Below are 12,755 nucleotides of genomic sequence, written 5' to 3' on the forward strand. Positions count from 1 at the left end.
GAAATTAGATGAGAGAGAGAGAGAGAGAGAGATTAGAGATTGGAGATTGCAGATGTGCAATCAGTGCTCAATTGCTTACCTAAACGCATCCGGATCGTGCTCCATGAGCGCTGCAGCCGCTGCTGCTGCCGACAAATGATGCGCATGCAATTGCTGCTGCTGCTGCTGTTGTTGTTGTTGTTGCTGATGTTGCTGCTGCTGCTGTTGCTGCTGTTGCTGGTGCTGAGCTGCTGCTGCAGCTGCTGCCACGGCCGTGTTCATTATCAAATGGAAATCCTTGCTGGAGGCAGCGGCGCCAGCGCCTGCTGCATTCGCCGCATCCAGCAGCGGATGGTAACTGGGCGTGGCAACGGCATAAAGCTGGGCGGGCGGCGGCGGCGGCGGCTGCTGTTGGAGCAACTGTTGCTGCTGCAGCTGCTGCTGTTGCTGTTGCTGCTGCGCCTGTTGCTGCGAGGGCGAGGGCGAGCTGAGCTCAATGTGCGGCGAGCCGGAGCTGTTGGTGGTGGCGCCCGTGGGCGTGGTTGCCGCCGACGAGGCAGCCGCATAGCCGCTGCTGCCGTGCGGCGTCGTCGACGTGGGCGGCGCAGTGGAGGCGTTCGTCGGGCAGCTGCTCGGCGCCGGACTGACCACGTTCAGGGATTCCGTCGACGAGCTGAGCGCGCGCGAATGCGAACGCAATTCATCCGAGTGAACGGACTTGGAGCCGGCCGAATCTTCATGATCGCTGACGCCAGAGTCGTCCTTGAGCGTGGATTGCGCCTCAATTGATTTCCGATGCATGCCTGACATACAGAGAGAGAGAGAGAAAGAGAGAGAGAGAGAGAGAGAGAGAGAGAGAGAGAGAGAGAAAGAGAGAGAGAGAGAGAGAGAAAGAGAGAGAGAGAGTTTTAAAGCTTTTTAGTATATATTTACTTAAAACTGATTGAATGAACTAAGAGTACGTGATGGAGTGGGACATGAAAGCTTTATAAAGGAGATCAAAGAAAAGTTCGACTTGTTTCAGTGCTACCCTGGAAAGTCTCATACCAAAGAGTAATTGATTTCTTTATAGTTCAGCCTTGCGAAAAGCTTAAAGCTCTTGAGGCACCACAAGCAAAGCTCAGCTTAGAATGATCCCAAGTATCGACTTTTTTTTAGATGATAATAAACTCATGAGCTTCATGTTAATTGGAATTCAGAAGGATGCAAAGCATGAAGAGAGCTTTTGTTTTAAAATGATAAGACATATGTATGTTAATTGAAGCCATACGAAAGCCTTGAACTGAGAGATGAAGAGGTGGTAGTTGAGGTCATAAGAGAGCGTCTAGTTAAGGCTTAAGATACTTATTGCTTTTAGGGTGTTTATAGTAATCTAATAGAAGGCTATAAAAGCAAGCATTTTGATACTACTTAAAGCTCTCTTAGTGCTGCATTATCGTTATTCGTTTTATGTTAGCAAAGTAAAAGCCTAGAGCTTAAATGGGAAGTGCACAAGTGCGCTAAGAGCTTTAAATGAACCTTCAAGTGATCGCTGAGAGCTTTCTGTAGCTTCTAAGTAAGCTTTCATTGTACGCAACGCACGGCTACAGCTTTAGGCTATCCTTAGTCTCAGTTGCAGCTCTCAACTTCACCCGTTAACCTCCAAGCGCAATGGGACGTCGGAGTTGGAGTAGGCGTGGCTGAACGGACCTAACAGATGGTTCGAGTTCCGCTCATGCCAGCATATGGATGAGAGCTGACTCTGACTCGGGCGCATGCAAATCCCTCGTGGAATAGGCCGGGAGTATTGTTATCCGATCAGCCTTTGGCTGTCAGCATTTCGAGCATATTAACTGGTTGGCCTCGCATCAATTGCCAACTAATTTGACATACACATACTTAATTAAAAAAAAATCTAGAGAAAATAGAGAATGAAAGGGCAAAATGGGAAGGCAAATGGAATATAACCTCAAAGCTGAGCTGTTAAGCCACTTAAGGCGCGGCCCTGTACCGTTGCTGCTTGGGAATTAATTTGCGAAACACCCAAAGCATTATCAGAGCTAAGGGTTGTACGGGGTGAGGGTTGAGGGGTGAGGGGTGAGGGGGGGGTGGACTAACGGCACAAGTGCCAATAAAACCTGCAGTTCTCACAATGCGAACAGATAAACGATAAATGCCAAATTAAAGCAGCAACCAACCAACCCCCAACCCCAGCCCCCACCCCTAGGCCGAAGCACCCTCGGCGTATGCATTTTGCATTTATTAAGCGATTATTAACAAATAAAAGGCCAAAACGCAAGTCAAACCAATGCCAACCACCGACAAGCACTTGTTAAGGGCGCCTGACTGTCAGCCCCCCCCTACGCTTCCTTCTACCCCGCCAGTCCCGGCCTCGCTAATCCGCAAAGTCATTTCGAGGCAGCCAAAGAAATGCGCGCAACATATGACGACAAATAAAGAGCCGCAGATGAGATAAGGCGAGGCGAGGCGAGGCGGGGCGGGGAGGGCGCAAAGATGCGTCCTGGCTGACAGAACATGCACGCCAAATATGCTCACAATTTCGATTGAAGGACATCTGAAGTTCAGCGTTACGTATATCTCATTTTATAATCCCCGAGCTGCTGCCCTTTGTCTCGCTCAAAATTCAATTAAGTCCCTCGACCTATCAACTGAAGGGCCATGCTCAGCAACATCAATGGGAAGGGGGAAGGGCGGGGGCGTGGTTCAGTGACAGAAAGTGGCTAAGGACATAGAGGACTTGCTTAGTTAAGATAGTTCGATATGATTGTTGCATTTACATTTCTGTTCCATACCTAGTAGCCAGGGCGCCACCGCATCGTTGTCCTTGGCCGACTTCAGTATCGTCTCCGGCAATGGCAGCGAGTGCCGGACCATGGCCCCGTACAGGCCATACTCGGCCATTATCGTACTGCCGCCCCAGACCTTTTCGGTCTTGCGCCATTTGGCGCGTCGATTCTGGAACCAAACCTGCAAAGACCAAAACGAAAATTCAAGGCGTTAAGTCAACTATGTATAACTGTAAATTATTGGATTTCGATTAGCTTAGACACATTTCTATTTGGATTGATTTCAGAGCAAACACCGTATTAATTGATATGCACATGAGACCAAGTTATGGAAGACTTGGAGTGAAGTTCTAAAGCAAAGCTCTACGTATCCAAAATTGTTAATATTTTTATACTATGTAACCCATCGAAAATGGGTAATCAGGGTATAATGGTTTTATTAGAAGGAGGCGTGGCAGCCCCCGTAAAGTATATTTACATTTGACCAAGACGACGAGCTGAGCCCATTTTCGCCTAACCGTCTGTCTGTCTGTTTGTCCGTCCGTACATATGTATGTATGAATTCTTCGATCTCAGAACATAAAAGAGCTAGGGACTTGAAATTTTTGTCCAAGGTCTGTGTATATCACGCGGTCTAGTTTCCAAAAATCGATAACCATTTACATTATTTTGTTATCGATTAAGAAACTTATTAGTTATAGAAATTTATCTCCTACATCCTTAGAGCTAGAGTCTCTAAATTTTAAACGCAGATTCATAGACATTTTATAGAAATTCGATATTTTTCATAATGTACCCCACACTCTTAAGCAAGCCCCCAGTTGATATGAAATATGCTCTATTTGATCTTTACTTGGAAAGGAGTAAAAGTCTTTTAATAAGAGGGTGTGCTCAACTAGGAAATAGCTCAACCCTGCTCAGGTATATAAATTTCAGATTGGCGTTTCCTTCATATATATATATATTATACATATATAATACCCTGTAATTATGTAAAGGTGCATCAGGTGATATCCGGTATTTGAGTAGATCTATGTATATAAGCTTTTCCAAGCCCACTTAATGAGCCAAGGTCCTCCGATTCCATTAGCAGCTCTGGCTGCTTGTGCCCATTGCTATGTTAACTTTTCTTAGATATCGGGTCTGGTAATAGCGCCATATGGCGTAGGCTATGCTTTGGAGTCATTTGAATGCTTTGGTCATTGGCCGTTTGGCTGATCTAGGGCCGGGTGGCGCCTCGCAATGTTGCAGCTGCCTGCTGCCTGCTGCTAAATGCGATGCAAATTGCGAATTATTAAATAAAAAACTCGTTGAAATTGAAAAAATGTAAATGGAATCTATTCGAAATGCTAATACACGCTCGGACCGTAAAGGCTTTACGAAAGGAGTGAGAGAGAGAGAGAGAGAGAGAGAGAGGGAGTGTGTGTGAGAGAGAGAGAGAGAGTGCGTGTGTGTGTGTGTGTGAGAGAGAGAGTGTGTGTAATGGCAAATAATATACATATTCGCATATAAGTGACCAAATTAGATTATCTTCCGAAACATTAAACCGATTTTCATGCAGAGCCTGACAATAATAATAAGAAAACATTAAATGTTGATCACAGAAGGGCGACAACAACAACTGTCACAATAAAAGGATTTGCCACACGCAAACACGCACACTCTACCCCATCCCCCTCACCCTCTCCCACTCTCACTATCTCTTTTCATATATGCAGAGTCAAGCCAAAGGATTTAACATTGACTTAGCAACCCTCACAGGAAGTCATGCCAACCCCACACAACTAACCACCCCCCACCCCTCCGCACCCCTCCGCACCCCTCAGGCCCAGCTCACTCAATGTACCCAAAAAGAAGTCATCATTTTTCTGGTCCATCAAATCGTTTAGTTCTGCTATTAGTCATGTGCGAGACGCAGCGCACTAGAAACTGGGCAAGGGTGCCAGGGGGGAAGGGGGGGTGGCGATGTCGCCCAAGAGATTGCCCAGCAAAGTGAAATCGACGCGACAGAAGTGGCTGGCAAGTGGAGGAAAGCAAAATGAAAATTTATAATAAAAAGCAAAATATGCAAAATAGGTTGGCATGCGAGGGACGTTGGATGAGGGGCGTGGAGGTGGGGGGCCAGAGCTGCAGCCAGTGTTGGTAAAAGCTGCGAAAGCAATGTGGCGACATTTTTGCTGAAATTCTTTTTGGCAAGGGCCAAAGACAAGGCAAAATGAAAAAAACAAAAACGAACCAAAGACGGGCACGAAAGCTGAGCGATTGAACAAATCGCAACAAAAGGGCAAAGGGCAACAGGCAGCGGGTAGCTGAAGCAGGCAGAGGCAAGGAACAGGGGGCTGAGGGTGGCGTCAGCTGCTGTAAACGAAGATAAAGTGGTTTGGCTCCGGCTGCTGCCAGCGGCTTGGCCAGCGGATGCCTACGCATTCAAACTATAAAGAATATTTATATATATCCCCATGATTTATTAAGGTGTGCAAGGGTCGAGGCGGCGGCCGGAAGGGGCTAGGTAGGTGCCTACAACTGACAACTTGGCTCATATTTTCGGGCATTTGAGAAATTGGCAGCACCCGGCGAATGGCTGGCAGCCACTCAGTGCGCTTCGTTGCAGCCCAGTAAATTTAGTGGCTGAAAAGCCGCATTTTTGGCCAACTGCCCGGACCGCTGGTGGAGTGGAACGCCGCGGAATGGAACAGCGGACTAAATGTGAAGTAAGCACTGGTGAGCGAGAGTGAGGCAGTCGGTGACAAGTTGAGCCTATGCATAAGCATAATCGTTGAATGGAACGAATGGAATGGAACAGCAATTGATGTCGCAAATCATAGCTGTGAGGCGACCTATTGGCAAGAATCGTATTGGCTTTGAGTTTACATTTTCATTATGCAAAAGGAACGATTGGAATGGAACAACAGACTAAATGTGCCGTAAGTACTGGCGAGCGAGAGTGAGGCAGTCAATGACAATCAGAGCCTATTTATAAGCATAAACGTTAAATGGAACGAATGGAATGGAACAACAGACTAATTGTGCCCTAAGCTCTCGCGAGCGAGAGTGAGGCACCCAATGACAAGCAAAGCCTATTCATTACCAAAAACGTTAAATGGAACGAATGGAATGGAACAGCGTTTTATGTCGCAAATCATAGTTGTGAGACGGCCTATTGTCAAGAATCGTATTGGCTTTGATTTTACATTGGTATTATGCAAAGGAACGATTGGAATGGAACAATAGACTATATACTAATGATAATCTAATGTTAATAAATAATTAAAAAGCATTTTAATTGCTGGAATGAAAGAGTAGGGAGTTCTTGTCTAGCAAACAATATTTACAGGGTATTTGGCTAGCCTGCCAATGCCATCCTAATTGCTGCTACGCGCGTGGAAATGCCTTCAGTGTTTGGTTAAGTGAAGCACACTTATGGGAATTGGATCGAGTTGGCTGTAGGATGCGATTACCACTTGCATATCGGCGGAACGAAGCGGAAAGGAACAGCAGGGCATGGCAGGGCATGGGCTCAGATGTAGCTGCCAACTACTGATAAATTAATTTACACACACAGAGACACATGGAGCGAGAGAGAGAGAGGGAGAGGGAGAGAGAGCGAGAGAGAGGGGGGCGCATGCAGCACGAGCTGCACTTAAGAGTTCTTGGGGCGTGGCAGCTGGGCAGCTCACAAAAGCCTTGCCTCGCCTTACCTTTGCCGCTGGCATTGCCATTGCCTTTGCCTTTGCCTTGAATTGGGGCCCCGACACGAGGCGAACGAAATCAAATTAATCCGGTTTGTTATTTCATCATGCAACGTCAACGTCATCATCATCAGTTGCAACAACAGACAAAAGGCGCAGCAGCAGCAGCAGCAGCAGCAACAGCGGCAACAGCAGCAACAATTTGCAATAATAAATAGCAAGAGCAGCAGCAGCAGCAGCACACACACGCACACACACACACACAGTGTCATGTAAACAAACGTCTGCCAAAGGAGCGGAAAATTTCATTAACAAGGCACACAAGCAACAACAACAACAACAACAACACCCAATTTGCTGCTGCTACTGTGGGGCCTGCATCCGTGCTGGCCATGTCACCAAAAGCTCCTAGGCTACCACTCGTCTCTCCCACCCATCCCGTCCCCCTTTCTCCCTCGCCACCTGTCCACCTGTGCCCCTGCTTCGTTACAAGCTGCTGCGAGCACTGATAATTTAATCAACTCTCATTGAATTATATCATTTTGCAATTTGGCGCTGCTGCATGCAACATGCGACAAGCAATGCCATGCCCCCGATGCTCCCCGCTGCTCCGCGCTGCTCCCCCTTGTGTGCGCTCCCTCCATTTGGCCAACGTTCATTTCCATGCAAATTCAATTCTCATTATGATAGCAGCCAACGAGCTGTCGTCCCTCATTCGAGCGTCCATTTTGAGTGCGGAAATCAAAATAGGAAATGCCATAAATTTGCACCAAAACGGAAACTCGTTGCCTATGCATCAATGTGTGTGTTAGAGAGAGAGAGAGAGAGAGGGAGAGAGCGAGGCAGATAGTATTGGTTGTATGCCTAGTCGCTTTTATTTTTAGGCACCTTAAGCTGACTTTGTGCTAGCCATCCAACTGGAATCTAATTGGACTCGCAGGGCAGACTAACTAGAGCTGACCCAGGTGTAGTTAGAGTTGCCCTAAACAACCTCTTGCCTAGATTCAATTGGCTTATTATATGGAATAACTGGTAAAGCGAAAAAAAATCAATTACTTTAAATAGAGGCATACATATTACCCATTTGCTAGTTTCTTAGACGAATACTGACTGGAAGATAGATTTACAGTGAGTAACAATAATATTCAGTGCTGTTTTATTTTTCAAATATTTTTTTCCCATTTATATATGATTTTTTTAAAGTTATGTTAGATATACTATATTGAGGGCTGCAAGACCGCACTCATAACCTAGCAAAATAGAAGTCCATTCGAGATGAGACTGAGTGAGTGCGTGCGAGGCAGAATATAGTTGAGTGAGCTGGAGTGTGCATGGACTCTATGACCCATAACCCTCTGCCTTCAGTATAATGAATAAGAATAAATAAGACCTAAAGAGGAATACAACATTTATCCGCAGCATATAGGCGTCGATATTATATGTCATATATATTATATACCTCAACGGAAAGGTTATTTTTCAATCTATAAATTTTTCTTTTTTAATTTCAATGTTTTATGATTTATTTGAAAAAAAAAGTAAACCGAATATTTATGTTACTCACTGTGTGTTCTTGATTTCCAGTAATTATAGAAATTATAGAATTATTATAGAGCTCTTCTGGCACATCTGCTCAAACTTAGATTATAGATCCGACCGTAACTTGCTCTAATATTTCTTTCCCTTCACACATTCAACTTTTTTCATTCATATCTATTCTAACTCAATTTCAATGTATTCTCTAGCTAATTTGTATTTTCATGATTATCAAAAGGATTTCCAAAGGTTTTTTCTTTCTATTCTCTTTATCTTCTTGCTAAATTCACCCCTCTATACTATATGCATCAAAAGTATTTTAGGTTTAACCACTTGTTAAGCTTGTCCTTCTCCGTTTCATCCAAAACCTTCATTAGTTTATCCTCTAGAGGCATTATCAAAGTCTATTTGAATTGAAATATGAACAACCGTAACAACTGCATTTAACTGCAGGTCAAGTGCGTGTCAATTCAGGAGTCAAGCGCTGCCACCTGGCGGCACATAAATGAACTACAAATACGCAATGTAAATCGCAAAATAAATCGGTAAATTCATTCGATTTGTAACTAAATACGCGTTGCACACGATTTCCCTTTTTCAATTATTTAATTTTCATGCTGAAAATCAAATTATTTGATCTGCCATTAAATAAACGAAATGTGAACTCTCTCTCTCTCTCTCTCCCTCTCGCTCGCACTCTTTGGTTGGCTGGTTAGGCAGTTGGATGAGTTTAATATAGATAACAGCTTTGGCTAAATGATTACTTGACCATATGGCCACACCCACCGCCCACACAAATACGTCGAGAATCACGATGTCAATTTGCTGATTGAAAATTTATTATTATTGAACTTTGGTTTGCCGACGCTCACTTTTATGGGCAGCAACGTTCCGAGACGCCCCTTTTTTTTCCCCGCCTTGGTTCGCCCCGGACTCAGCTCAAGGCCAGCTCCTCGGTTGCCCTCGAGTCTTGGCCCCGAATCGCTCAAGTGCTCGCCAGACACACTATCGTGTGGATGCGCTTCACTGACCACTAACCACTGTCCACAGTCTGCTGTCCACTGTCGATTGCCCACTGCCACGCCCACTTGTCTAAGGGCAAATGCATTTGATTTATTGAATGAGAACGAACGCCTTAAAGGGGACGTACAACGTCATTCAGATGTGGATTAGTTGAGATAACAATGGATCTTACCAAATACTATATGCAGATGGCCTAGCACAAAGAGCTTTCGAATTTAGCCTAAAGCTCGTTCAGTATTTACTCTAAAATTCTATTGATTTAAGCTGTTGAGCAAATCACATTGTGAGGTGAGCTGAATTTCCATAGAGATGCGATGAGAAACGCGAAGAAGTTTTAAGCGTATTTGGCAAAACCCAAAAGCTGCCTTAAATATCATTCCTGATTCCGATTTTTAGGCATTGAAACTAATTTTACTTAAGATTTAAATCATGCATTGCATTTGAAAAGCTTTGAGACGTGTTCTAAATAATAAATCATGCTGCTTAGCTACAGGTAATACAAGTTTCTTTGGTAAGCCTAGCAAAAGTGGAGGTTGCTTCATTATAAATAACAGCTTAAAGCTCAAAATTGGCTTTTGTGAGTTTTGAGATTAAAGCTTGGATATACATATGTAAATATAGCTTCATAATAGAATTTATCTAATGAAACAATAAGCTCATAAAGGGCTTATCAAAGCTTTGCTTAAAGATATAAAGCTTTCATAGAGCGAACAATTGAGAGATGAGCTTAAACTTTACATATAAATATAGCTTGATCATCCAATTTCGAACTTTTATAATGAAAGAGCCAAACTTCTAAAGTACTTAGAAAATCTGCAAAGCATGTGCTTAAGAAATTATAGCTTTAATGAGCTTTTAGAGTGCACAATGAAGAAATCAAGCTCTTATAAGGCCAACTAGAAAGCTCTTTGATCTGTCAAAAGCTAATTGAAGTCACGATCTTGGCTTAAAGCTGTTTTGGTAACTTCACAGTAAATATATGTATGTTAAAGCTCGCTTGATCTCCTCTCAATTCTACGATTCTCTTATGAGCTTTAAGCATTGCCCATAAAGCTGAACGCATAAAAACTCTCGCTGCATAAATGTGAAACCAATTTGGAACGAGCTCCTGGTCGACTGCACTCGAACAAAGGTCAGTTTCAGCTGTTTGGGTGGGCGTAGCTGGGGTCGGGGCGGGGGGCAGCTGGCTCAAATTGTGGCCCATAATTAAAATATTGGTAACCAATCAAAGATTTTCAATGGGCCTGCCCTCTGGGCACACGGCAAATATTTGCGCACTCGTGCTGCAAAATTGTGCAAATTGCATGCAGCATGCCCCAAGCTGTCTATGTGTGTGTGTGTGTGTGTGTGTGTGTGTGTGTGTGCGTGAGTTGCTTTCAGGTGACATGTGCAGCGCATTGCATTCGATTGCAAGCGACAGCCTGCTTTTTCTTTCTCTATCTTCCTACCTATCCGCCTCTCACTCCCTCCCTCTCTCTCTCTTCCTCTCCCTCTCTCTCTCTCTCGTTCTGTGAGCGGATTTGGCCTGGCTTTCAGCTTGTGTGGCATGCGGCTTTTATTGGTTTACTTCATCAACTCGACAGCCAGCCATAGCCATAGCCATTGAGTCGGTCCGTTCCGTCCCGCCTCAGTCAAGCATTTGAGCCGTGTGGAAATTTCATAACGACAACGTGCAGCCCCCGGCCCTCTTCGCTCCTCTCTTACAACAGTGTTCTAGAGCCAACCCGTTCCACTTTATATGCAATATTCAATTGACATTCAGCCAAAGCATTTCGCGGCATTTTTTTACCATATCTCTCCCCCCCCCCCCTCTCTCTCTCTCTCCCTCTCTATCTAGCTCTTTTTCCCTGCCCCCCCACACACACGCACAATGCAGTTGGAACTTCAATTTCAACTTCCATATGAGTTTAACGCTCGCGATATTTTCTTTTGTTTTTGTTTTGCCATCAGTGGGATTTCCTTGTTTTTTCTTTTTTTTTTTTTACCTCCAACCCTTTTTACAGCTTTGCGCTTACAAAATATGTATGCAAAAAGTGTCTGGCTCCGTTTATTGCAATATGTTTTTTATCAAGGAGTTATGTATGTATATACGTATATATGGATCCGCCTGATCGCGTGAGCTAGAGACTTTATTTTTGAATAGGGTTCAAACTACTTTTATAGCACATATCATATATAGATATATATACATAAAAATCTCGTAACTTATCACAACTCATATCTGATATGGCAAATTTATTTCTATATATTGTACAGGGTATGTGAATACGCAGATAGGTGTAGATATACCTTAAGGAATGTATTTATGCATATAATTTTAGCAGGAAAACATGAAATTGCTATTTTAGTATTTTGTCATAGTAAATGTTATCGAAGAAAAGTTGATTACTTTAATTACAGGGTATACCAAACATAAAATGGTATATTTGACAGGGAATATGGACGATTTGTATACGATATATTAGCGATATATGCATGGCTAGCAAATGTTTTCAAGGAAACACAAAATTCTTTTCTAAAGTTAAAATTCTCATTTCAATATACTAGACAGGGTATATTCATGATAAAAATACTATATATATTAAACTATAAATAAGATTAAATAAGAAATTGTCAAAGAAAAGCCTTTAGGCATTATTTATAGGGTATGTACAGCTCAAGACTTCATTTTAGTATTTTCCACCAGGTATAATCCGGAATATGAAATGTTTTCAATAATATTATATGTGTACATATGTATGTTACGTATAGATATATACATATACATATATGTCTAAATTTACCAATTTCACATTTCATTTACAGGGTATTCATGTGTCATTTTACAGGGTATTCATGTGTCTCTCTACATTTCTTATAGCAGCGTTTGCAAACGCCCTCAGTTGCTTCCCTTCATTTCTCTCACTTTGAAGCCGAATTCTTTATCCAGGGTATCTCTTAGCCTGGCACTTTCTATTAGCTGTACCAACTCTTGACTTGGCCAGACGAAATCGCAATCGCTTGACTCTGGGCGTCGCAGCACTCAAGGAACCAGCGACTCCGTAAATGGAGCAAGAGGCGAGCTCAACTGGTTTTCCATATAGACCATAGACTGGAATCGGCTGGCGATATTAATGACCTTTGTTTGACATTGCCATTGCCATTGTCATTGTCATTGCCATTGGACTATTAATTACAATTTGAAATGATATTTTAAATGCATCATGATTAATGAATGCTTGCGATTTTCTAATTACGAGGCCTAAGCCAAAGCCAAGCAAAGCAAAGCAAAGCCAGGCAATGTAATGTGAAGCAGGGTAGCGAGCGGGTCGAGGGGTGGCACCAGCGGAGGGTTACAATCGAGCTGCGACTGAAACTTCACAAATTCAAGGGGCTAAATGAGCCTTCAGCTCGTTTGTTCTCGCGCTCGCTAAGTAATTTAATTTACAAAAACGCATTAACAATTAACAATTAACAATTACCGGAGAGCAATACGCGAATCATATTTGACAATGATTATTAGATCATTGGACCTTGACATCGTGGACATGGCCACTTGCCGCAGACTTTGGCTGAGTCCGTTTGAGATTCTATTTAATATGCTTTAATTGGCGTTAAATTAGAGCGATAATACGAGACTTTATCTTTCGATCTATTGATCGATATATTTATAAGTACTTTACAGATATGCATTGCAATGCATTGCAATAGATGGTTAAGTAGCGAATAAGAACTTTAGATAAGCATCGATTGCTGATGTCGA

At 43.2% G+C, this 12,755-nt stretch overlaps 1 protein-coding gene across 2 annotated transcripts in view; it reads right to left on the reverse strand.

Annotated features, from left to right (window-relative positions):
- Vsx2 (Visual system homeobox 2) overlaps positions 1–12,755 on the reverse strand; it is a 57,004-nt gene that overhangs the window by 424 nt on the left and 43,825 nt on the right. Inside the window, exons 4-5 of one of the 2 annotated variants that reach the window (XM_089263455.1) lie at positions 2,772–2,946; positions 80–782 (exon numbers count right to left, since the gene is read on the reverse strand). In XM_089263455.1, coding sequence (XP_089119581.1) covers positions 80–782; positions 2,772–2,946 — 878 coding nt within the window. Of the gene's footprint in view, positions 1–79; positions 783–2,756; positions 2,947–12,755 lie in introns of both variants that reach the window. The other variant, XM_089263454.1, reaches the window with a different exon arrangement.

Source organism: Drosophila navojoa, chromosome X (genome assembly GCF_054131105.1).
Source record: "Drosophila navojoa isolate 15081-1374.11 chromosome X, UAZ_NAV_1.0, whole genome shotgun sequence".
Classification (NCBI taxonomy): domain Eukaryota; kingdom Metazoa; phylum Arthropoda; class Insecta; order Diptera; family Drosophilidae; genus Drosophila; species Drosophila navojoa.